General features: G+C 44.5%; 1 protein-coding gene across 3 annotated transcripts in view; it reads left to right on the top strand.

The window, feature by feature from the left end:
* The window catches only part of ASB11 (ankyrin repeat and SOCS box containing 11), a 28,274-nt gene extending 8,432 nt beyond the window's left edge, over positions 1-19,842 (top strand). For 2 of the 3 annotated variants that reach the window (NM_001243488.1, NM_001243489.1), the window contains exons 2-7: positions 2,694-2,773; positions 8,090-8,197; positions 10,946-11,096; positions 14,652-14,786; positions 17,179-17,370; positions 19,241-19,842. In NM_001243488.1, the coding sequence (NP_001230417.1) occupies positions 2,694-2,773; positions 8,090-8,197; positions 10,946-11,096; positions 14,652-14,786; positions 17,179-17,370; positions 19,241-19,365 (791 nt within the window). In that variant the 3' untranslated portion in view covers positions 19,366-19,842. The remainder of the gene's footprint in view (positions 1-2,693; positions 2,774-8,089; positions 8,198-10,945; positions 11,097-14,651; positions 14,787-17,178; positions 17,371-19,240) is intronic. The other variant, XM_021079396.2, reaches the window with a different exon arrangement.
* The last annotated feature ends 7,321 nt before the right edge of the window (positions 19,843-27,163 follow it).

The raw sequence follows: 27,163 nt of genomic DNA, 5'->3' as shown, positions 1-27,163 counted from the left end.
GCCATCACAGTCTTGGTTTTATTTGGGCAGCAAGGACTTAAGGCATCTTCAGGTGAGTCAGGTGGGCTGGCTATTTGTAGAACGAGAGAATAACTAGGTCACAGCTGTGGCTTTGTGGCTTCCCCGGGTCAGGGTGCCGAGCTGCAATGGGGGCAAGAGCGTCCTGGCCACCCCAGTGCCCGCGTCCGTCCATCTCCAAGAGCCAGGCAGCCGGAGGGCAATGTGTATAATGCGCGCCTCACTCTGAATGAGATGGAGATGTATTCCGAAGAAACCAAGGCCGACTCTGGAGGATTCTGTGCATGCATTATCTCCTGATTCCTAGCTTATGCAAATTAGGAATGTCCAAGGAGATTTAAAAATACTCCATTCATCAACTTTTAACTGACTCCAGAACGAATGGAGACACACACGCGCATGGTATGTTTTCAGATTAAAATTTTTCTCTTATTATAAGTAGCATTATTCATAAGTGAAGGATGCAATCACCAGTGATTATAGATATTTAGAGATCATATTTTTATTGGGGAACTAAAGTGGTACAAATATTTCCCACTTTCCTCTGCCCAGAGACCCCACTCGCGTTTACCCAACTGTCCGATCAATAACCTTGACGGCAAATGGATTCTATCCAGGCGCACACACTAGCTTTCATCGCTGTGTCTCATCGGCCTCCTTCAACCTGTTCCTCGGTCCTTACTTGAGCTGGTTACAGGCCAGTTATTTTGGAGAATGTCCCCCAGTTTGAGTCGGTTCGCGGTGTCCTCATCTTCGGGTTCAGGCCATGCGTTTTGAGCAGGAACCTCCCAAGCGACCTTGTGTTCTTCTCATTGTGTTCCCGCCCGCGGGGCGTGAGGCTGCTCATGGGGTTTCAAGGGGTGGCACACTGTACCGACCGGTCCCTCACATCCGAGGTTAACTCTGATCCCCGGGGGTCAGGTGGTGCCTACGATTTTGTTCCACTGCAAAATGACCCCTGTTCCCTTTATAGCTATGTCATTATTCCCTCCTATGGCTCTACGTTGGTGTTCTATGAGGAAGTGCTTTCTCTTCTCCCCATTTATACCTTCATTTATGTCAGTAAGGCCTATATATATCCTATTTCATTTGCTAGGATATAATCATTATTTATTGTGATGCTCCGGTTGTCCTGTATTTGGTTAGTGGATGCCTCTTCTAGCCAACGTCTGTCCTTTTGGGCATTTCCCATCATTCACTGAGCACTCCCTGACTTTCTGGCAAGATGTTTGGGGCCCGTCTTGTATTTTTCTTGGTGCAGACTTGGAATCAGCCATTTCTCCAAGCATCCCTGGTTTAGGTTTTCTCAGATGCAATGCTATTCTATCTCTCTAGATCTGTCTATCTGTCGATCTATCGATATAGATAGATCGATCTATAGATAGATGGACAGATAGGCAGAGAGATCGAGAACCAGACAGGTCACCAGTTCCCACCTTCAATCCTTAGATATTTCCGTAGGCACCATCTCCCCATCTACACACACACCTTGAAAATCATGGTATCATACCAGTTTCTCCCATTTCAATCCAGCTCTGTGGAGTTCAGTCTGGTTTTCTCCCTTTTCATAACCCAGCGGGTTAGAGAAGATACGGATTGAGTTCCCATGTAAGAAGAAGGCTTATAAGCAATGTTTCTGGCCCTGGTTCTGACCCATTGGGAAAGGTCACTCTCTCCTTGAGGAGGAGCGATTCCAAGTTCACATCATCTTTGGCGGGACTCTTTGCCAAGGTTGCAGGTATGGGAAAGCCTGAATTCTTAGCATCCTCGGCATCACCTAGAAAAGGGTGATAAGACAGACCCTTTGGGTTAAACCCGAATTGTATGATATGCTGCTCAATGCATGAAGGGCACAGTTAGCATTTGAAGAAGGCCCAAATACTGTGAATCGGTATGGGTTTTCTTCCCAAAGAAATGATTGCCCTTTGGTAAGTTCAATACAAGTTTCCTTCTCAGATGCCTATTTAAGCAGGCAATGCCAAGAAAAATACAATCGTAAGGCAGTTCTGAGGCTGTTCCTTAGAGCGCCAGCCTGCCTTGTGTACTTACTAATCATAAATTTTCTTGGCGTATTTTCTCAGCCTACTTAGAGACCCCCACTTTACAGATCAGGAAGTCGAAGTTCAATGACTTTAGTAACTTGCCCATTCTGGCAGAGAAAGTGGCTGAGGCAGGACTTGAACCCAGGCCGTACGGCTCCACAGGCCCCATGCTTAGCCATCACTTCCAGGTGCCCACCAAAAAGTTTTGGAGGATGACGTCGTCTGAAAAACAACCTTCTGCCTAGGGTAGGGGTGATGGGGGGCTGGGGGGAGGCAGGGGAAAGAAGAAAGCAGAGACGTTCAAGGACAGCTTTGCCTTTCATTCTGCCTCTTCACAACTAAGGGATTCAAGCCCTTGGCACTGTTTGTTTGAACTAAATAATTGTATTGCTTGTGAAAATTGCCACCCAAAGCCAGAGAGATGGTCCGGGCTGCCTCTCCACACACAGCGCCATACAATTGGACTGTATCCTCAGTGACCCGTCACCCTGAGAGTGGCTGCTAAGAGAACCTGCCATGTGGAGCAGGCGCCCCTCCGCTTCCCCAGATCTCCTCTCCCAGGGGATGGGCACATGAACCACCTGCAGGAAGAAGCCTTCCAAACCTTGACTCTGAGCTTGATGTGTGTTTCAGACTGCTGGGCCGATCGCTCTCCACTTCATGAGGCTGCGGCTCAGGGGCGCCTGCTGGCCCTTAAAACCTTAATTGCACAAGTAAGTAAACTCAAGACTTGATCCTCTGTGCTTCTGCTGTAATCCAGGGTTGTTCTCTATTAGCTTTGACAGTAGCCAAGGTCTGGCTGACCCCATCTGGGTTCCAGCACCTTCTAGGTGGACGTATCCTCTCCCAACTCACTATTGGTTTCTCCTGCCTGTCCTCTCTTGGGGAGCTGGCTGGTTTTCTGCCCAATTCGATCCTGCTCCTTTAGGGTCTTCCTTTGCTTCCTCAAAAGTTTCCCCGTGAGGCTGATTGGGGGTGGGGGGGGTGTGCCCTCTAACCCACGTTGCCTGAACTCACCTTATACTTTCCCAGCATTCCTTCAGCAGCCCTGAAGTTGCATTAGTCAGCTATTGCTCTGTAACAAATTACCTCAACATGTGCTGGCCGAAGACAACACACAAATTCTCATGGGGTCTGTGGGCCAAGGAGCAGCTTAGCTGGTGGTTCTGGTTCCAGGTATTGTGCAGGCTGTAAAGTATCAGCCGGGGCCACAGCCGCCTCACAGCTTGATGCGGGTGGGGAAGGCGCTGTTTCCAATGTCACTCATGAGGCTGTTGGCTGCTGGCTTCAGGGTCTTGACACATGAGCCTCTCCGCGGGGCTCCCTCTTGAGAGGGCTGCTGGCTTCCTCCTTCAAGAGCACAAGAGTGGGCCTAAGAAGGAAGTCTCAGTATATAACCTCATCTCCAGAGGGATATCCCATCACGTTTGCCATGTTCTACTCATTAGATGTGAATTGATAAATCCAACCCACCCCCGAGGGGAGGGGATTATGCCAAGGAGCCAATGCCAGGAAACGGAGCCACCTTGAACCCTGAGAGCCATCTTACAGGCTGCCTGCCCCGATGACACACCATTTCAAGAGCAACCATTTAAATCTGACTTGTTTGGGAAGATTTATTCAAGTCTCAGTCAGTAAGGCTAATTCATTTTCATTTATAACTATCCCCCATGCCGTGAATAATGAATAGCGGCCTAGCAAATATTTGTGAGATAAATGAAAGTGTACACAGTCCATTTACTTTGTTTCAGAGTCTCTGTGTGTACAGACGAGGTAAGTCATTAGGGTTTTTTCCCCACATCCTAGTTACCACCAAACCTGGCTGCCTTATTTTGAATTTAAACAGCTGCACACACTGCTCTTTTTCTCTGTGTGCCTTTTTCTTTTTCTCCTTTATGCATTGTGTTACTTCATAGGAAAGAGGCCGGAGGAAAACAGGACTGCTAGTAACAATCAAATGGACTTTGCACTTGACTTTTATCACTTGCTTATTTATTTGTTTTTTTGGGTTTTTTGTCTTTAGTCTTTTGAGGGCTGCACCCTCGGCATATGGAGGTTCCCAGGCTAGGGGTCGAATCGGAGCTGTAGCCGCCGGCCTACCCCACAGCCACAGCAACGCTGGATCCGAGCCGTGTCTGCAACCTACACCACAGCTCACGGCAATGCCCGTTGACTTGTTTATTTATTTGTAAGCACTTAAAATTTTTCATTTTAAGTGCTTTATTTTTTTTCCCTTCCAGTTTTATTGAGATGTAATAGACATACAGCACTGTGTAAGTTTAAGGTGTACAGCTAATGATTTGACTTCAGTGCATTCATGAAATGATGACCACAATGTTTAGCAAACATCTGTCATACCATTTAGATACGACCTTAAGGAAAGAGAAAAAAATTTTTTTTCCTTGTAATGAGAACTCTTAGGATTTACTCTCTTTCATATATAACAACTGCAATGTTTATTATATTTCTTATGTTGTACATCACATTCCTTGTGCTTACTTATAACTGGAAGTTTCTTTTTTTTTTTTTTTTTTTTTTTGGTATTTTTGTCTTTTGAGGGCAGCACCCGCGGCATATTGAGGTTCCCAGGCTAGGGGTCTAATCGGAGCTGTAGCCACCGGCCTACACCAGAGCCACAGCAACGCGGGATCTGAGCTGAGTCTGCGACTTACACCACAGCTCACGGCAACACCAGATGCTTAACTCACTGAGCGAGGCCAGGGATCGAACCCACAACCTCATGGTTCCTAGTCAGATTCCTTTCCAGTGTGCCAGGACAGGAACTCCATAACTGGAAGTTTCTATCTTTGGACTGCCTCTATTTCTCCCCCCCCCACCCCGCCCATCTCTGGTAACACAAATTTGATCTCTTTTTCTCTGAGTTTGTTTTTGAAGTATAATGGACCCACAACACTATGATAGTTCCTCGTACACAAAACAGTGATTTGATATTTCTATACATTTCAAAATAATCACCATGGTAAGTCTAGTTACCATCTCTCACCAAATATATAATAATAGTTATTATTTGTCTTTTCTAGGGCTGCACTTGTGGCATATGGAGGTTCCCAGGCTAGAGGCTGAATCAGAGCTGTAGCCACCGGCCTACGCCAGAGCCACAGCAACTCGGGATCCAAGCCATGTCTGTGACCTACAACACAGCTCACGGCAATGCCGGATCCTTAACCCATGGAGCAAGGCCAGGGATCGAACCTGCAACCTCATGGTTCCTAGTCAGATTCGTTAACCACTGACCCACGACGGGAACTCCACCAAATATATAATTATTGACTCTGTTCCCCACACTGTACATTTCATCATATCATCCCTGTGACTCATTTGTTTTGTAACTGCCTGTTTGTGCCGCTTCATCTCCCTCACCTCTTTCTTTCCTCCTCCTCTGCCTTTAATTAATGTCGTTGCATATTCAAAAGACTTCAAATATTATTGACTGTGGTCATTTCTAATATGTGACATATTCACATAGTTTAAAAGTGGAAATGATAGGAAAAGGTACACAATTAAAAGTCATTCACCTCCTCCCTCTTGCCCCATCCCATACTTTTATTCGTCCTTTAAATAAACTTTTTTCTTTTGGAACAATTTTCAAGAAGAGCTGCAAAGAGAGTACAGAGAGTTCCAGCACACCCTTCACCCAACTTCCCCTAGTGTTAATATCATACATAACCCAGTCCTTGAGTCAAAAGAGATGAAACCAACTATAGCGGAAAACATAAAAATCTTTATTTAAAAAAAAAAAAGAAGAGAGGAACAAGGCTACGAAACCATTCAGTCAACTGCAGACCACCGGGGTCTTTTTTCTCTTCCAGGATCGAGTCCAGGATGTTAACACGGCTTTTAGCTCTCTTATTTTTCACTCCTTTATTTGGTTTCTACCGTCTCCTTCACTGTGTAAAGAGCATTCTTCATGGAGAATTCTTCCCCCTTTTCTCAGCATACCCCTACTTCTTTACCCTTACACACTAGTAAAAAAAAAAAAAAAAAAAAAAAAAAAAACATTATTCTATTTTATGGTCTTCTCTATTTTACATAGAGATGGTGTGCTGTGCTGTGAGCAAAACCTGAAAAACAAGGATGGGGGCTCCGGATGACCACGCTGTCACCGGCAGCTGGGGAACCTCAGGTCTTATTAGGAATTGGAACTTTCTGCTCCTCCGTTTTCTCCTGCGCCAAGAAGGCGATTCACTCTAGAGGATCTTTCAGGCCCCGCCCAGCCTTACTTGTGTACAATTCCAGAGATTGGGAGAGTTTGCGCCCATCCAGGCTTTGGTTTGTTTTGTTTTGTTTTGTTTTGTTTTTCCTAGCACACTGCTGCCACCCTGTGGACTATTTTTTAAAATGTTTCCTATTTTTCTTTTTCTTTTTTTTTCTCCAAATTACATCTGGGAAAAGGAAAAGAAATCTTCTTGGATTAGCTCTCCAAGTGTAAATAGACAGCACAGCTCCGGAGTCTCAATGTCACACTCGGGACATAAACAGAGACGGGACCAAGGAGCCACAGACAGGCCCCAAGATGTAAGGTGTTGCCGTGCCCGCAGCAGGGACGCAGCCAGCCCCGTGAAGGATGCGGCGGGAACTCGCTTTGGGGTTTGAGATTCAGGGTCATGCACTAGGTTTTGGAGGATTTCGGCAGGTCAGCTGTGAGGCAGGGAATCAAAAGCAGAACTTCGTTGGGGGCTGGCAGGAACTTCAATCCTCTGGCAGAAAGGGGTGGTCCTGTGGGGTGGCGGGGAGGGTAAGGGCCGAGGTGTTAGCATCCCGAGGTGTTACCAGCAGCTGGGCGGAGCCGGTTCTCTATCACCCGGACTCTAAGGGGAGGAACGCGGGGAAGGCCAGTGAGCCACGCCTGGGAGGAGCCTTAGGAGGAGTCCTGGCTCCAGACCCTGGTCCTGCGAGACCGAGCCCCGCAGTAGAGGTGTGGCGATCAGCATCGCTGCGACCACGGTACCTCAATCCCAGGAGCACCGCCCGCTTTACTTTCTACTCTGGAGCCTGGGAGTCGTCCTTCCGGGCCAAATCCAATTCCGCCTCCCCAAAACGTCCAATATCAGAACTTCAACAGCCCAACAGCCTTGAAAGGCACGCCGTTCCCTGGAAGACAGGCACCTCCTGTTTGGAAATCAAGGCCTTTCGCGGTCTACCTCCAGCTCACCATCCCAGTTCCCCCCCACCCCCCTTTCCTCATCTCCCACTTCCCTCCTTCCGCCTCTACCACCTGTGGGCTCTTTGTGATCCAGAAATATCAACCCTTCACCTTTGGCCCTTCCACCCTCTCCTCTGCGTCGCATATTTGCATATCCTGTTCCCTCCTACTGGAATGCTCTTTTTTTTTTTTTTTTGCCCTCCTAGCTTGAACTTTTTCATGCTTCATGCCTTAGCTAAATACCACCTCGTTGGTGACGTTTTCTCTTACTCCCCAAGCCAGGTTCAAGGATACACCAGGCCAGGCCGCCACTTAAAATGTGAATATGGGAGTTCCCGCTGTGGCGCAACGCGATTGGCCTGTCTCTGGAGTGCTGGGACGCAGGTTCCATACGCCCCTGGCACCGTGGGTTAAAGGATCCAACATGGCTGCAGCTGCGGCATAGGTTCAAACTGTGGCTCGGATCTCATCCCTGGCCCGGAAACTCCATATGCCTCGGGGTGGCCGAAAAAGACAAAGAAATGTGAATATGCTTCCAGGGCAGCAATAGTCTTGCTGGACCCCCACCCCCACCCCAACAATTCTGTCTCCCCACTAGGCTCTTGGAGGAGAGAGACCCTTGGCACGAACTTCGAGGCCCCAGGTGCTGGCCCTTCGCCTGGCCCAGCAGGCTGCGTGAGCGTTTTTGCTGAATCACTGCATCAATCCCGGGCTCTCTGCGATGCTTGGACTCCCCCGGTCCCGGCCCTGCCTCCTCTCTCAACGGCAGCCGCCCGGCCGAGAAGCCTTCGCAGACGGGTCCCACATTCTTGCATTCGTCCGTAGCGCTGATGCAGCCTGTAACCCACTTCTCTCCAAACCGCAGGGTGTCAACGTGAACCTGGTAACCATTAACCGCGTGTCTTCTCTGCATGAGGCGTGCCTCGGCGGCCACGTGGCCTGCGCGAAGGCCCTATTGGAGAACGGCGCACACGTGAGTACCCACCCCGCCCCCGCCCGGCTGCCCAGGTGCCGCCCGAGCAGCTAAAGACCCCGCACCTCGCAGGCCGCAGACCCGCGGCGGGGTGCGCGGGGCTCGCCGCCTCGGCGCCCGTGTTCTTGGACGGTGGGGAAGACGCTGCTGGTTGCTCTTCAGCCTCTGTGGCCGTTGTGCACGTTCCGATGAGGTAATTAATTCCTAGGGCGGATTCAACACTGGGAGGCTGACTTGAGCCAAAGCAATCGAACACTGATCTTGGAAAATTCGTTATAGGGCTTTCCAAAGAACACATTTTTCGAAGAACAGCAACCCCAAACCCCTCTAAGTCAGCGCCTTACACCCACACCAATTCTTGTATTGAGCAACATTGTCAAACTAAATAAGCTTTTAGCAAATAATCCATTGGGAAAACACTATGAAGGTAACTAATTTGCTGCTTTTTTTTTTTCCCAAGGAGTGGCTGAGGTGCTGTGTGTAGTATAGGTACCAGAATGGAATTCTGAAATTCATACTTTGGAAAATCTCAATGACCTTGATTTAGTTGCCAGATAGTATTTTGAGGTTCAGTTTTATTTTATTTTATTTTTTACAAAAACTCAGTCCTTGCCTTGTTTTGTGAGCTGTAATGTTTTTAAGTGCTTAATGAGGATTTTCTTTGCATTTTATATGGAAGTGGGGTTTCTCCGTGTAGAACTGAATATAAAGGCCTAACTTTTATAAAAAGCGATTTTTCCCGATGCCGTAGTGGTCATGTATTTTCATTTTCATTAGGTAGTGCTCCTTTGAGCTACCACTTCATCCGCTCACGTGATGATGAGGGCAAGTTTGGTTGGGGGCCTGTTTCCTTTCCAGCTGCGTGACTGGGGTCACGGGTGGGAAAGAGCCAACAGCTTTGAGTGGTAGAGGAGCCTCTGGAAGGTTCTGTGGGGGCAAATCCCAGCCTAAGAGACCAGGTGAAACCTATTTCCAGACCCCCTCCCTTTTCCTTCCATCTGCCTCTCTAATTAAGCACAACATCCTATTAATTCTCCTTCCTAAATATTTCTCAGATCTATGCTGTCCTTTGTCCTGCTGCTGTCATGATCTAAAGCATTTCTTACTGGATCCAAACTCTCTCTTTTCGTTTGTCTTTGGGAATAGATTTCATTGTGTTCAAAGAGAGGCCATTGTCCACTCTTGTTTTGGAAACATTGGAAACTAATTAGGTGCTCAGTAAATGTTTGTTGACCTGATGGGAGAGAGAAACTTAGAGGAAATCAAATGAGAAGATTGCCAGGGCTGAGGATGAGGAGGTTACTTGGTTAAAAACCAGCCAAACCGGTTCCACCATATATTTGTCCATAAAAATGAAAATTAGGTTAGAAATCCTTACAGTGTATGAATTTACTTGCGTTTGTCTGTGTCCTCGTCTGTCTCTGCCGTCTTAGCATCTCGTTTTTAACTTTCACCTTGAATGAGGGCTATCTTGGCACTATGGAGAAATAGCTTTTTGTTAATGATTCCAATGATCACAAGCATGTATCTTTGGTTGTTGAGGCAAAGTGGCTTGACGTCAAACCCTCATGGTCTTTCTCACCTTTCAGTCCTATCAGAGCCTCCCCTCCAGAACACCTTGGTTCCAGGATGTTCTTTCCACTCTATTGTTAATACTCACAGATGCCTCGCAGCTGTGCTGGGTCTCGTGGACCACCCACATCCCTAGAAGGCACCAAGGATGGTTGGAGACACCATGTTGATGGCTCTCTTCTTTGTGTCTTTTGCTTGCTCACGATCTCTTGAGGGGTCGCTACTGGATTTGTGATTGGTATGGATTGTCGTAGACCAGAAAGGAAATCTTTGGCAAGAAAGAGCTGTGGGGAACTGCTGAGCAGATTTTTTTTTTTTTTTGCAAGGATAGATTTGGGGACCTTAAGCTGGATGGTACCTCTCATACTTTCGGTGTGTTTGTGACTGTGAGGGGGAGTCAGCTCCGTACTAATGGAAAATGGAGATCATTGTTTGCTGTGACTGTTTATCAGATGCTTACTGAGCTTCAGGCAGTGTTCTAGGTGTTTACACGTCGTAACTCGTGTGTTGTACCCTCAGAGGTAACCTCATGGAGTAGATTCCTTTATGATCCTCATTTTACAGGTAAGGAAACCCAGGCACAGAAAGTTAGCGTCCTAACCAAGATCTCTGAGCCGACGGAAGAAAGAGAGCTGGGTTTGAACCCAAGCTGATTGTTCCAGAGGCCATGTTGTCAGGCAACTAGGAGGCTGCTAAAAAAAACCTCTAGAATACCCGCGAATGCATTTTTTTTTTTCATTTTTAAAAGCTTTGTTGAAGTCAGTTTACAATGTTGGGATGATTTCTGCAGTACAGCAAAGGGATTCCCTTGTACATATACACACATCCATTCTCCTTCAGATTCCTTTCCCACATATTGGGGGTTTGGGATTGGCATATGCACGCTGAGGTGTATGGAATAATTGGGCCCCGGGGACCTGCTGTATAGCACAGAGAACTCTACCCAGTATGCCCCTGTATCCATTTAAAAAACAATCCCATTGTGCCTCACTCATGATTGTCCTTATAAGCTGGCAGGTTACTGATGTAAAAAAATGTAATGCTGGAAGGATGGACAGTTCCGTCACTCATTTCCTGGCCTGGGAAGTTTCTCCAGGCAGATCCGTGGGAATGCGCAGCTGGAGATGGTGAGAAACAAAGAGCAAATCCTCTGGTTCTCCCTTTGCCCGTCCCTAGGTCAATGGGGTGACAGTTCACGGAGCCACGCCCCTCTTCAATGCGTGCTGCAGCGGCAGTGCTGCATGTGTCAATGTGCTGCTGGAATTTGGAGCCAAGGCCCAGCTCGAGGTGCACCTGGCCTCGCCCATCCACGAGGCAGTGAAGAGAGGTAGGTGAGCCATCGCCTGGCCCACAGAACATGGGTGGACTCCCTCTAGTCTGTGTGAGTCACTGACCTAGTGGTCCCCTTACTAGGGTCGCCCAGATATTTTTAACCAACAGACAGTGTGTGGCTTAGAAATCCCACAGCGGTAACCTCACCACGCCCAAATCTCCTGGCAATACCAGTGGGCATGAAAAGCCTCTTCTTACAACCCAGGAGTGGCTGTTTGCCCCAGATGTCCCGTTTCCTGGGGTCAGTCTCTCATCCAGCCTGGCTTGAGGTTCTTTGCTGGTGTTTGGGTGGCCACTGGTGGAGTCAGGGCTGCAGGCGTCACTTCCATGAGTTGTACTGTGTTTCTGTCTCTGTCCTTACTGGAAAAGAACAGTCCATGCCCCAAAGCCCATAAAACATCAACCGCTAACATAAAATAAATGATGAAAGTGTCTGAAAGCCAAGGCAGATGATGTCGCTAATGGAAGATTAAAAGTAACTGTCCACAGCAGGCAATATACTCGAGACGAGCTGATGGCTCTCAAAGTCATTAGTTGTTGAAAAGCAAGTTGCAGTTTTCAAAAGCATGGTGTTGGAAACCTTGTTCTTGATTCCAGACATCTCTGTTCTCCATTGCTTTTGAAATGACAGAAAAGAGTAAAATGAAGGAATTCAAGAACGATATGCATGGACTAGGCATTAAAAAGAGCCATTGAAAGGCCAGTGCCATTTATCAAAGGTCACACTTAAAGAGCAGCATTTCTGTGTCAACCAGCAGTGGAGCTTATTCTCTTACACTGAGATCAGAAATACAACGGAGAAGTAAGAACACTGGAGAAGAGTGATCTTTGCTGGTATAATGGGAATCAAACTCTATTTCCAAAAGCAATAGAGGAAGATTTGCCCCAGGTTGTTAACCATGTCACTTGAGGAGTTCCCTGGTGGTGCAGCAGGTTAAGGATCCAGCATTGTCACTGCAGCGGCTCAGGTCATGCGTGGTTTACTCCCTGGCCTGGAAACTTCCACATGCCTCGACCATGGCAAAAAACAAACAAATAAAATATGTTATTTGGTAACTTTTTTTGCAGTGGATTACTTGAAAGGATAAAGACCCCCTCAAACCTCAGAATATCTATGGTTTTGATGCCCTGTACATATTTAATAAACATTCATTGATTGGTAATTGATGTTGGTCATTTTCCAAACTTCAAATACGTCCTTTAAGTTGTAGGGAAATAGCCTACTTCGAAAGTAATATAGAAGTGTTTTAAAAATTTAACTATTGATTTGAAGTGAAAATTAATCTATTATTTGCCTTTCTGTCCAAACATTTATAAGTGGTTAAATATAGGGAATAGTTTGCATTACTTAAGTAGTTCTGCAGCGCTTAGACAGTTATATATGGAGTGTTTCGCATCTACGTGTCTACTATATATATATAAATACATATATATAAAATCACACACACATATACATATACACTATATCCTATATATACATATATAAGCATTATATATCCCTATAAACAGAGAAATTCTTGTGCCTCTAAATATATCTTTTTGGCTCCTTGCAGCATATGGAGTTCCTGAGCCAGGGATCAGATTTGAGCCACAGTTGCAACCCAGCAGGGGCAACCCCAGATCCTTTAACCCACTGTAGTGGTCTGGGGATTGAACTGGCATCCTGGCACTTCAGAGACACTGCTGATCCCATTGCACCACAGCGGGAACTCCTCTGCATATTTTTTTCTGTATCATCATAAAAATGTGTTAGAGACCAGTGTCCACAGAATGGAAGGATGAATAGCAGATTCATTACATCAGATACTATTGGCGCCAGTCACTTGACTTTTATGTATTCATGTTTTTAAAAGTTCCTGAGAATACTTAAATTTCACTCCAGGTAGGCTCAGTTTTTTGCAGAAATAAAAAAAAGGGGGAAAAAAAGGACAGGAGTGATTGGAAAGTGTTGATTAGATAGATTGTATTAACCAGGCAGTGGTAGGTCCTAATTAGATATCATTTCTGGATTCTGGCAGCTTTAAACCTCTAGGAACAAGCTGGGCCAGTCTGAGTCAGTACTTGGACAGATTGATGCTATAATCCAGGTAGAAAATTTACTTATGCGAACAAAGAGTCTGAATTCACAGAATCCTTATTTGTACATTTTAATGCATAATTATGCTTAAATTGGAATTGTGATAAATCAAGCAGGCTCGAGATGAAGCTTACGTTTATGTCATCTCTAAAGAAAAGACTGGTTAAGCTTCATCAGTGATAGTGTTTTTTTTAAGGAAACCTTTGAATCTTCAAAAAAGAACAAACTCTTTAAGAGAGAAAAACCCCCATCAATAAATACCTCAGAAGCCTTTGCTCCCGAGCACGTCATTCATACGCTGCAACTTAATCCTGTCTATTCACCTGGTGAATTCCAAGGACAGCGATTACTCACATAGTTCTTAGTTACCATTGAACTTGAGAGTGCATGGAAATACAGTCTACATTTGAGGGTTTTTTTTTTTTTTTTTTTGATCCTCATGGGAGTCTTCCAAATTAACCAAAAATAAAAGAAGAAGGTTTACTGCATGGCGTGGCAGTCCACCCGGTCTTACATGTTGGGGTGGGAAAGAGAAGATGTGTCATGGAGAGGGATCAGGGCTGGGTCTTGGATTTGAGCACTGGGTTTCCGGGGTGATAATAGCATGAGTCATTTATCCCCCTGGGTCTTGTAGCCTTTGTCTAAAAACCCATGACTTATTATAGACAGTGATTTCAGCTGTGCTCCCTGGTGCCCTTAGTTTGGTTGGAGGTACCCCAGGGCTGCAAGGAAGAATTTCAGTGGGGGAAGCAAGGGCATGCTCTTCTTTTTAATGGTTTTATTTTGGTGATTTCTAAGGTTTCCTCCACTCCCCAAATTATTTTCTGCTTAAAAGAAATCTAGGCATTCCCAGAGTTCCCATTGTAACTCAGTGGTTAACGAATCCCACTTGGAACCATGAGGTTGTGGGTTTGATCCCTGGCCTCGCTCAGTGGGTTAAGGATCTGGCGTGGCCCTGAGGGGTGGTGTAGGTCGCAGACACGGCTCGGATTCCAAGTTGCTGTGGCTGTGGTGTAGGCCAGCGGCTGTAGCTCCAATTGGACCCCTGGCCTGGGAACCTCCATATGCCTCGGGTGCAGCCCTAGAAAAGACAAAAAGACCAAAAAAAAAAAGGGGGGGGAGTTCCCATTGTTGCTGAGCAGGTTAAGAACCCAACACAGGTCCATGAGGATGTGGGTTCAAGATCCCTGGCCTTGCTCAGTGGGTTAAGGATCCGACATTGCCACAAGCTTCAGTGTAGGTCCCAGATGTGGCTTGAATCCGGTGTGCTTGTGGCTGTGGCTTAGGCCTCAGCTGCAGCTCCGGTTTGACCCCCACCTGGCTTGGAAAATTCCATATGCCACAGGTGCAGCTGTAAAAAACAAAACAAAAAACTAGGGTGTTTCTAAAGCCCATTATAGATAAGCAGTCCTGTAATTCTGTGAAGCGTTACTATTTCCCTTACTTGAGCGAGGTTATCATGTGTTCCGCCAGGCAATAGAGAGTGCATGGAGATTCTGCTGGCAAATAACGTTAACATCGACCAAGAAGTGCCTCACCTCGGAACTCCTCTGTATGTGGCTTGCACCTACCAGAGAGTCGACTGTGTCAAGAAACTTCTAGAATTAGGTAACTTCTAGAAATCTTTTCGTGAGAACGTGTTAACCCTGTTGGTTTTCTATGACCTCAGAAACGAAGTTGTTGTCAGGGTGCTCAAAACTCTGCCAGCATTTGATGTTTAAATGCTTAAAGCAGGACTTCAGAGATGAGTATGTGCAGTTCTCAGTTCTGCCTCTTTTGATATTGGCTCCATTCACCTGGCTTCTCCTTGGTGGTCCAGTGACAGAGCAGGAGTCTCTCTCCCATAAACTCGGCGGGAAAACAACCAATTGCGTTTCGTTATTTCATTGGCTCTTTCTGAATCACATGCCCATCTCTGAGCCAATCAAGGGAATACACCATGCAGATGGGCTTAGGCCTAGATTTCCATCTACACTGCCGTTGTTGGGCTTCACTGGAAACACGTGATCTGGGAATCACAGGAGATGGTTCTCCCGAGTAAAATCGAGGTGTGGTTACCAGGAAGATGCTGGTTAGTAAAAAAAACAACAGACATTTGCCATGGACTAGGTCAATCCTGCTGGATCATTTAGTAATTTTTGAATTCTCAAAGTCATAAACAGAAACTGAGAGTCCAGGGGAAAGTAAAATGTCTTGAAACTATTATTTGGGTAAAGATTCCCCAAACTTAGCCACTGACACAAAGGTAGAGGTGACAATAAGAATTATCAGTCTCCAAGATTTTTTGACTTAAAAAAACCCCTATCATGTGCCACTCCTGATAGTAATTCAGAAAACTTTTTTTTTGAGCCCAGAATAGTAAATACTAAATAAACTTAGCTTTGTCCTGTGCCCCAAAACAAAATATGGGAAAGGAGCTGCAAATATTTAATTTTGTCTCTCCCACAGTTCCTATGGGAAAGTAAGTGAAGCATTTAAAATGACTAAAAATCTCTCTATTCTATACTTTTTTTTCTTTTTCTTTTTTTGTCTTTTTGCCTTTTCTAGGGCCGCTCCCGTGGCTTATGGAGGTTCCCAGGCTAGGGATCGAATCAGAGCTGTAGCCACCGGCCTCTGCCAGAGCCACAGAAATGCGGGGATCTGAGCTATGTCTGCGACGTACACCACAGCTCACAGCAACGCCAGATCCTTAACCCAGTAAGCAAGGCCAGGGATCGAACCCGAAACCTCATGGTTCCTAGTCGGATTCGTTAACCACTGAGCATACTTTTCTCATCAGAATACGTGGAAACAGTTTTAGTAGGTATTGCTGATTCTAGGCTTCAGCCATACATTTTCAAAGATTTGTCAACTATGTCATAGCATTTAAGATGTCTCTATTGGAGTTCCTGTTGTGGCTCAGTGGACTAAGAACCTGACATAGGGAGTTCCCGTCATGGCTCAGTGGTTAATGAATCTGACTAGGAACCATGAGGTTGCGGGTTTCATCCCTGGCCTTGCTCAGTGGGTTAAGGATCCGATGTTTCTGTGAGCTCTGCTGTAGGTGCAGACGTGGCTCAGATCCTGCATTGCTATGTCTCTGGTGTAGGCCCGTGGATAGAGCTCTGATTAGACCCCTAGCCTGGGAACCTCCATGTGCCACAGGTGCGGCCCTAGAAAAGGCAAAAAGACAAAAAAAAAAAAAAAAAGAAAAGAAAAGAACCTGACATAGTGTCCATGAGGATGCGTGTTCAATCCCTGACCTTGCTCAGTGGGTTAAGGGTCAGCACTGCTGTAAGCTGTGGCATAGGTCACAGACGCGGCTCGGATCTGCTGTGGCTGTGGCGTAGACTGGCAGCTGCAGCTCCAATTTGACCCCTGGCCTGGGAACTTCCATATGCCACAGGTGTGGATGAAAAAAGATTAAAAAAAGATGTCTCTAAAAAAGAATGACATAATGCCATTTGCAGCAACATGGATGGAACTAGAGAATCTCATCCTGAGTGAAATGAGCCAAAAAGACAAAGACAAATACCATATGATATCACTTATAACTGGAATCTAATATCCAGCACAAATGAACATCTCCTCAGAAAAGAAAATCATGGACTTGGAGAAGAGACTTGTGGCTGCCTGATGGGAGGGGGAGGGAGTGGGAGGGATCGGGAGCTTGGGCTTATCAGACACAACTTGGAATAGATTTACAAGGAGATCCTGCTGAATAGCATTGAGAACTTTGTCTAGATACTCATGTTGCAACAGAACAAAGGGTGGGGAAAAAATGTAATTGTAATGTATACATGTAAGGATAACCTGACCCTTTTGCTGTACAGTGGGAAAATTAAAAAAAAAAGAAATATTTGAAAATAAAAGATGCAAATATTGGAAGGAAAACCAAAAAAAAAAAAAAAACCAACAACAACAACAAAAATATGTCTCGATCGACAACTAGCACATTTTAGGCTCTGTGTGTCTCTCCATTAACCTTTGTGGTTGAATCGTGCTCATCTGCTTTGTTAAGGAGCCAACGTTGACCATGGCCAATGGCTGGACAGTCCCCTGCATGCAGCTGCAAGGCAGAACAGTGTGGAAATCATTCACCTGCTGATAGACTTCGGGGCTAACATCAAGGGCAAAAACGCTCAGGGCAAGATTGCACTTGATCTGGCAGCTCCAAAAAGCAGCGTGGAGCAGGCGCTCTTGCTCCGGGAAGGTAAGAAAGGGCTGGGCATCCGTTTCTCATCCAAAAACACGTCTGCTCTCTCTCCTCCTGTGTCACCTCTAGACTTTCTTTTTCTTTTTCTCTTTGTGAGTGGAAGTGGCACGCAGGAGAGGGCACGTCCTAGCATCACAGAGAGGGGATTTTTGTGCGCTGGATATATTCACTTAAAGGGACATTTACAGGCAACTGGCGTGCTGTTTTGTTTTTGCATTAGCAAGGAAATTATTCCAGAACTTTCTTTCACCTTGAAACGATTGAACTGCTGCCTCTATCCTGGCATAAGCACATGATTGAGCAGACCAAAACTCCGCTTTGTAGTACTTAGAGGCAATTCAGGGGAAATGAGAAATACTCGAGTTACAGATGGCCACGTGGACACAGAGTGTGTCTTTCAGGAACTGGACTCAGTGGTAGAGCTCTTGGCATGTTCTCCACCTCAGGGAGATGAATCTTGTTGAATTCTCAAAACTTGAAAACCACGAGAATTTTATCATAACTGGTGCTGCCCTAGTCGCGAATGGGAAAGAAGAAGCATGAAGAGAGGGCTTTCAGGAGGTCACACGGCTGCTAAAACGTAGACTGGGAATTCTAACCAAGAACTCGGATTCCAGCGTGCACACTTAATGTTATGATGCCTCCATCCTGAGTCTTTTGAAACAATTTCTAGCGAAGCAGAGTTTGATTTCAGGCACCAGCTCCACTTTGTGAAACCACCCCCATGTCTTGGATACCTTCCCAATGGGATGCTTGGCCAGTGCTTCTTAAGCTTTAATGTGCCTACGAATTACCTGGGGATCTCCTTAAAATGCAGATTCTGATGCAGGAGCTCTGGGGTGGGGCCCTAGCCTCTGCCCGGCCACCTGTCAGGTGATGCCCAGGCTGTTGGTCTGAGGCCAGACTTTGAATAAGACGGATCTGGATGATTTCCAATAGTCTGTGTCATTAATGATGGTTCTTTGATGTGAATCTCTACTGGAAGAATTACCATCTTCTTTGCCAGTTCCCTGTTTGGAAATACCAGGTCCTTAACAACTATTAGCCGAGAATATAGTTTATAGCGTTTGTCACAGTTACCTCTTGTCTTGCATCAAAAGTGTCTCCAGGGGCAGGATTTATATTTCATCGAAGCAAGTTCCTCTGTCTTCTGTCTTCATAAATAGAGCTGCTGCTCTAGAAGAAGGAATAGCAGTTATGCCAGAGGTCACTCTGAGGAGCTTTCACTGTTTGACAGGACAGACACTTTGCATTCTTGCATCCCAAGATTTTCAGGGCGATGGTCTGCCCCTCCAGGTAGCTTCCCATCATCACATGGATGCTTCTTGGCAACAGCAATCCAGGTGTCATCAGGCTGTTTGTCTGTACAGTCACCATTTCTCGTGGGGTGCAAGATGCTGTTCCAGTAGGATTTTCTTGAGAAGGAAAGCTTTGTATGGTCCAGTAATTACGGAGATCTACTTGTAGAGATCTTTATCAATACGGTCAGGTTAGGAAATAAGGCAGGTAGTACCCATGTGCCAGAGTAACGAGGATTCCAGCCAAATGCTCGCTCAGCCTGGTCAACTGTTTTTTGGACTCTCCTTAGTTTGCTTTCTTCCAGGGCTCAAAAGCCACTCACAGCCTTGGGCATGATGACTTCATGAGACTCCATGACTGAGGTTCATGGCATAATGGGGTCTAAGTTGGGTCCATTCTTCAGATCCTCTGTTGGGCTGGGATCTCTTGAGAATGGAGGGCCCCTGTGAGTGTGGGGACCCGGCCAGTCTCATGGGCAGCTGGAGCCAGGAGGTACCCGAGGCCTGTCAGGCCTCAGCACATCTCCTAACACTGCCTCTGTGACCACACATTTTAATTCCTTCCCCAGGCCCACCCGCTCTTTCCCAGCTCTGCCGCCTGTGTGTCCGGAAGTGCTTGGGTCGGACCTGTCATCAGACCATCCAGAAACTCTATCTGCCGGAGCCACTGGAAAGATTCCTCCTCTACCAGTAGTCCAACCTGGCCATGGGAAGATGCTTGGAAAGAAGCAGGCCATTGCCTGCTGCACCCCGGGTACCTAGTGTAGACGCCCAACAGTTAGATTCCCAGTATCTTCCGACAAGCTAAGCTAGTTATGGCGAATCCTGACAAGCTAAGCAAGTTAGGGCGAATCCCTGATGCCCCGCAACACTTGGGGAGTGGAAACTCCTGGTTACTTTGGTGTTCTCTTTAACCAAAGGGCAATCAGAAACCTTTTTGTTTGTAGCTCTTGTTAAGAAACTTTAAAAACAAACTGTCAAGTAGGGTGAAAGTAAAATCAAGATTGATGATTTTCAATTAAGAGTCACCATTCTGAATAGCATGCAGACATGTAAATCTGGGTAAATAAGATTAGGATGAATATATGTATTCTAGGATGTGTTCTGATTGAGTTCTTCCCTCCTTCCCCCTGTCTTTCCTTCCTTCCAAGAATAAATTTCTGCAAAAATTTGGTTTCCTTGTGTTTTTCTAAATATAAAAAGCTAAACACTTTATTTTTTGCTTTTCAAGGCTGTGCCAGTGGCATATGGAAGTTCTCAGGTTAGGGGTCGAATCAGAGCTACTGCTGCCGGTCTACACCACAGCCATAGCCACACTGGGATCCGAGCCGCGTCTGTGACCTACACCGCAGATCATGGCAACGCCGCATCCCAAACCGACTGAGCGAGGGCAGGGATCCAACCCGCATCCTCATGGATACTGGTCAGGCTTGTTTCCACTGAACCACAACAGGAACTGCAAGCTAAACACTTTATTTTTTATTTTATCTTTTTGCTTTTTAGGGCTGAACCCTCGGCATATGGAGATTCCCAGGCCAGGGGTCTAATCGGAGCTATAGCCGCCGGCCTACACCACAGCCACAGCAATGCCAGATCTGAGCCTCATCTGCGACCTACACCACAGCTCACGGCACCGCCAGATCCTTAACCCAATGAGTGAGGCCAGGGATCAAACCTGCAACCTCATGGTTCCTAGTCAGATTCATTTCCGCTGCACCATGATGGGAACTCCTATTTCTTTTACTCTTTTTTTTAATGTGACTACAGTACAATTTTAAATTACACTTGTGGCCAGCATTATATTTCTGATAGTTCACAACTTTGGAAAATGAAATAAGTTAATCTGAAGTAGTTAACTATCTGGGGGAAAAGATTAAATTCTCATTTAAAAAATTGTTATTTATCTTTTTGGCCTTGCCCACGGCATGTGGAAGTTCCCAGGCCTGGGACTGAACCCAAGCCACAGTAGCAACAATGCCAGATCCTTAACCACCAGGCCACCGGGTAACTCCTAAATTCTTATTTCACGTCATCGTCTAAAAACAAACCTCTGTTTTTGGAAAATGTTAAATTTTAAACCATGGTATAAAATACTGAAATAAAAGGTTCATGAATGTACATGAAAAGGAAAGTCTTTGCTAAGCATGATATCAAAAGCAGAAACTTTGAAGGAAAATCCTGACAAAATATGCTCATAGAATATTCAGGAACTGAGGCTTTGCATCTTCAAAGTGTTCTCCAGAGTGCATTTTTTGGTCAACCTGCATCTCGCTGAGTGTCTGAGGTCTGTTATTAAGCCTTAGGAGGTCTTGGGATGTTCAGTCTGTCCTGCTGTTGCATGAAGTTTCAGACCGTGGATTTCATGAATTGTTTGTATGGACCTCCCAACACTGGTAGGGCGTGTGTGTGGCGGGGGCCACTCCACTTCTGAACTGACTCCCAAGAGAGCACTCACCAGCTCTGATGCTTCTGGATCCAGAAGGATGTGGATGCAGAATAAGTCCAGATCCCCGAATCTTGGGGTCGTCATGATGTTTTATGATTTTTGGTTGGACACGAGATTGTCTTTAAAGTTCCCTTTCAGTCCTGCATTCCGTCATACTAGAATTAGACCTTCAGAGAAATCATCTAGTTTATATGAAATTATATGGCTTGGTTTTGGGGGAGGGTTCTTAAATTATATGGCTTGGTTTGGGGGGGTTCTTAGCACTAAGATAATTTCATTTTTTTTTTTCCCACAGGATGTGGGATGTTTTATTCTCAAAGTGGCAGGACTTCTTCCAAGTTCAATCATACTCGAAGTGCTCTAGGGCAATTTCTCAGTTCATTCGTTCAGCACATGTTTACTCAGCATCTGTTATGTGCCAAAGACGCTGTTCAAGGCTGAGAAAGAGAAAGAGAAGGTCCTGGCCCTCAGAAAGCTTATGTGTTGGTGGAGGCAACAGGGAATAAGCAACACACACATAAATCGTCATGTCAGGAAGTGATAGGAGGAAAAACAGATTAAAATAATGAGTGATGGCAAGAGCCACTGTTTTAGATAAGGTGATTAAGGCAAGGTCCCTGGCAGGGTGAATGTATTTTACTTCATTTATTTATTTGCTTTTTAGGGCCGCACGCCTGGCATGTGGAGGTTCCCAGGCTAGGGATCAAATCGGAGCTATAGCCGCCAGCCTACACCAGAGCCACAGCAACGCGGGATCCAAGCCGTGTCTGTGACCTACACCACAGCTCACGGCAATGCGGATCCTTAACTCACTGAGCGAGGCCAGGGATCACCTGCAACCTCACAGCTACTAGTCAGATTTGTTTCTGCTGCACCGCAATGGGAACTCCAGGGCAAATGTATTTTAAAAGAACTATTTGTGTATGTATCTAATATTTATTAGTAATTTTTTTACTGTTAAGGTTTTAGTGACTTTTTTTCAGTATGTTTTCAATAGTTATCATCAGCGTTTTTTTGGTTTGTTTCTTTATCTGATTGAATCTAGTATTTCTATTATAAAAGTATTTTTTTTAATTGCAGTATAGTTGATTTACAATGTTGTGTTAGTTTCCGGTATACAGCAAAGTGATCCAGCCAAATATATATACTTTTTCGTGTTCTTTTCCATTATGGTTTATTATAGGATATTGAATATAGTTCACTGTGCTATGTAGTAGGTCTTTGTTATCATTTTATTTATTTTCCTTTTTTCTTGGGTCTTTTTAGGGCCACACCCGAGGCATATGGAAGTTCCCAGCCTAGGGGTCTAATCAGAGCTACAGATGCCAACCTACACCACAGCCACAGCAACTCGGGATCCAAGCCGTGTCTGCGACCTACACCACGGCTCATGGCAAAGCTGGATCCTTGATTCCCTGAGCAAGGCCAGGGATTGAACCTGCATCCTCATGGATCCTAGTCAGATTTGTTTCCACTGAGCCATGAATGGGTGGGAATGCCCATGTCATTTTATGTATAGTAGTTTGTATCAACTAATCCCAAACTCCTAATTTATCCCTCCCCCACCTCCTTTTCACCCTTGGTAACCATAAGTTTGTTTCTGAAGTCTATGAATTTGTTTCTGCTTTGTAAGTTCATTTGTGTCATGTTTTAAAATCCACATGTAAGTGATACCATGTAGGTTTTGTCTTTGTCTTTCTGACTTAGTGTAACAACCTCTATCTAGGTCCATCCATGCTGCTGCAAATGGCATTATTTTGTCCTTTCTTATGGCTGAGTAATATTCTTTTGTATATACGTACTATACATCTTTATTCATCTCTCAGTGGACATTTAGTTTGTTTCCATGTCTTGGCTATTGTAGATACTGCTGCTATGAACATTGGCATGCATGTATCTTTTTGAATTAGAATTTTCTCTGGATATATGTCCAGGAGTGGGATTGCTAGATCATATAGCAGTTCTATTTTTAGGTTTTTGAGGAACCTCCATACTGTTTTCCACAGTGGCTGTACCTAGGTTCCTACCAACAGTGTAGGAGGGTTCCCTTTTTTTCCACACCCTCTCCGGCATTTGTTACTTGTTGACTTGTTAGTGATGGCCATTCTGACTGGTGTGAGGTGGTACCTCATTGTAGTTTTGACTTGCATTTCTCTAATAATTAGTGATGCTGAGCATTTTTTCATGTCCCTATTGGCCATCTGTATGTCGTCTTTGGAGAAATGTCTGTTTAGGTCTTCTGACCATTTTTTGATTGAGTTGTTTGGTTTTTTGTTACTGAGTTATATGAACTGTTTATAAATTTAGGAAATTAAATCCTTATTGGTCATATTGTTTGTAGATATTTTCCCCTAGTCTGTAAGTTGTCTTTTCATTTTGCTTATGGTTTCCTTTTCTGTGCAAAAGTTTATAAGTTTTATTAGGTTCCTATTTATTTTTGCTATTAAAGTATTTTTTGATTCCTGTTTTTCCTACAAACTATGTTGTAACAATTTTCTAAGTTTCAAATCCTTTGAAACTATCCTGGTTAAAATGGTCTTATCGTATTTCTTAGCTATTTCCATATTGTTTGATACTTAGATCATTTCTAACTTCTTGCGATTATAAATAACACTAGTGTGAACTTCCATTTTCATAAACTTTTAAAGCATTTGAAGTATTTCTCAGATGTTCTGAGGTTATTTTCTGATTAAGAAAACTAAGTTTAAAATAATTTACAATATATACATAGTGAATCATTTTAAGTGAAAAGTATTTTCATAACCAAATAGTACATATTATCTACTCATATACCACTGTCTCTATATAAACATCTAGTATATCTATCTGTATATCATCTGTCTATCATCTATCTGTCCATCCGTCATTTATCTGACTGTATCCATCATCTGCCTTGACCCATTATTTTTTTAAAAAAAGCTTGTTTATTTCAACTCATTGGAAATCCCACTCATGGAGTTCCTTTCATGGCTCAGCAGTTAATGAACCCGACTAGGATCCATGAGGCTGCCGGTTCGATCCCCGGCCCCGCTCAGTGGGTCAACGATCCGGCATTGTCATGAGCTGTGGTGTAGGTCACAGAGGTGGCTTCGATCCTGAGTTGCTGTGGCTGTGGTGTAGGCCAGCATCTGTAGCTCCGATTAGACCCCTAGCCTGGGAACTTTCATATGCCTCGGGTGTGGCCCTAAAAAGAAAAAATCCCACTCATTATTTAAAAGGCTGGGTACCTCCTTCAACCTAAGTTTTTAATTCATAGGTTATTAAGGAACTGTTTCTCCCAAAGTGATTCTCCTCCCTGATATTTCTAATATTACCACATCAAATACGCCTGAGGTTTACAGATAATTCTTTTTTCAGTAATAGTGCTCATTGCTGAGATTTTAGGCATTTAACACAAAGAGAACCGCTGACGCTTCAGAGGCATTGCCTGAAGCTGTCATGGTGAAGGAAGAATCACTGAATAACCACACCTTGTCAGGAAAGGGCGCTGTCTGCACTGGAGGACCTCGTGCTTTCTCCCATCCAACGTCATTGCCAGGGGCCACTCTTGCATGGACATTTGCATGTGGAATACCTTAGTTCCTTCCTTTAGCAGAGTCTATACCAGGACATATACATAGGTCACACTCAGAATAGCAGCTTCATATTTTAATGTGAGTTTAACCTGTAAAAAAATGTATACTAGGCTTTAATTTTCATTTATTATTTCCTTCTCTGCCACTGTTATATCTTGACATCTTTTTCAGCTTACAGAAAAATTGCAAGAATAATACAATGAATATTTGTACGTCCGTCACCCTAGCTCATCATCTGATAGGATTTTGCTATGTTTGCTTATGTCTCTTTGTGTGTATGCACATGTTCATGTGTAGTACATATACATCTATGTATACATGTGTGTACACACAGCTATATAATATATATGAATATCTGTAATATTTATGAGTCATCTGTAGATATTGTGCTTCTTCACCATGGCTAGAATTAGGAGAAGGCAAGTGAAGCAAAAAAGTTAAGGGGACACCTAAAAACTGAGTCATCAAGATAAAAATTTTATTATTATTATTTTTTAATGGCCGCACCTGTGGCATATGGAAGTTCCTGGGCCAGGGATTGAACCCACACCACTGCAGTGACCCGAGCCACCGCAGTTGGATTCTTATCCCATTGCACCACAATGGGAACTCCAAGACAAAATTTTAGTGCAGTATTAACAAATTCAGATGTTAAGGGAACAAAGCCCATGATGACCAAGGTATCAAAACTTTTAATGAAGACAGGCTTGTTTTTGTTTGTTTGTTTGTTTTACAACCCTGCAGAATTGTGCAATGAGACCAGAGTTCCCAGTCAGCCCAAATTTTTGGGACACGTGGTCATTGGGTTTATGAGGAATGACAATGGCTTGTGAACAGACAGGGCAGTGTGGGTTTTATATATACTCAGGCGTTTTGACTGTAGAGCTTGCATTAACTTTTCCTATTTGGTGCAAAATGTGTATATAGGGGCATGCATTTCTGTCCCCTGAGTCACACTCCCACCGGGCTTCACTCTATACACTTCAGCGTGAATTTCCTAAGAACACAGCTTCTTCTACATAATCGCCAGTGACACAGGGATCACATGTAGGAAGTTTGACATTGATGCACTATGAGTATAGGATATAGTCTATGTTTAAATTTCCACAGTTGTGGCATTGATGTCTTTTATGTCTCATGCTCCCCCCCAATCAGGATCCAATCAAGGATCATCACATTTGATTATCAAGTGTCTTCATTCTCCTTTAATCTAGAAAACCTCCCCTACCACGTTTGTCTTTTATGCCACCAGCATTTTTGAAGAATCCAGCCCCATTGTTATGAAGACTGTGCCTCAATTTTGATTTGCCTGATTGTTTCCTCAAGAATACTGCATTGTGCCAGAATTTTTTTTAAAAAAAAAAACTCATCCTTGTTTAACTCTTACGGCGCTGATCTGATCCATGGAGTAGGAATGAGCTGTGGCTTTCAAAGGTAGCACCATCAGCCAGCTCAGCATGCAGAGCCTTTTATGCAAGAACAACTAGAACAGATTGGACTTCTGCAGGAAAAGCAGATCATTCCACATGATCAGAAGAGATGTGTACCTTTTAGTTTTAAAAGGTTTTGTGCTAGAAAAATTGCGGGCTGGAATGACAAGAGGTTTTAGCTCCTAGGCCAACTTTGACTGATTGGAGATGACTTTTAAGGCTCCCCAAGGGCTTGGGAGGAAAACCTCAAAATCCATGAGTCATGTCAGCCGCGCTGACATGTAGGTGAGAGGTGGGGCAGAGGCACTGGCTTGTGTTAAGCCTGCACTTGATAAGGAATGATCATGGCCTTACTGCTGCTACAGGCCATCATTCTTTTTTCTTACCTAGCCTGGAACAAGTTTCCTGAACATGCAGACACAGGCAAAAACTGACTAGAGGCTGGTAAGGTCGTTCTTCTCCTGTGGCTCCTTGTAAGCTAACCAATTTCTCTATAATCTCAGCTCATGTACATGAAATTCAACTTTTTCCTCTTACAGATCCTTAAAAATGCATGAACTAGAGTTCCCGCTGTGACACAGTGGGTTAAGGATCAGGCATTGCTGCAACTGTGGCTTGGATTTAGTCCCCGGCCTGGGAATTTCCATATGCTACAGTCTCGGCAACAAAATAAAACAAACAAAAACAACACAACAAACAATGCCCCCCCAAAAGAAACCCCCAAAACATGAACTTTTCTGGTAATGGTTTTCTAATTTCTGGCCTAAAATGTTTTAAACAGTTAAAAAAAAAAATCAGTTCCCATCCTCCGATGTTGACAGGTGTTGATCAACATTATAAATATGAGAGGATTATATGGTGATTAATTCCCTCTCAGGGACTAAGGCAATAACCTGGACATCTTTATTGTCCTTTTGGACAATCAAGTTAAATTTGAAAATGGAAAAATGTTATCTTCTTGGGATTTAATTAAAAGTAAATAAAGAAACTCTGAAAAAGAGTGGCAATGGTATCTAGCTTTGCCATTGCACCCCTCTGTTT

Source organism: Sus scrofa, chromosome X (genome assembly GCF_054392235.1).
Source record: "Sus scrofa isolate SSC_HxYL_T2T_F1_AM1 chromosome X, Sscrofa_HxYL_maternal_Yorkshire_Landrace_v2.0, whole genome shotgun sequence".
Lineage (NCBI taxonomy): Eukaryota > Metazoa > Chordata > Mammalia > Artiodactyla > Suidae > Sus > Sus scrofa.
This window is presented reverse-complemented; position numbering and strand designations above follow the sequence as displayed.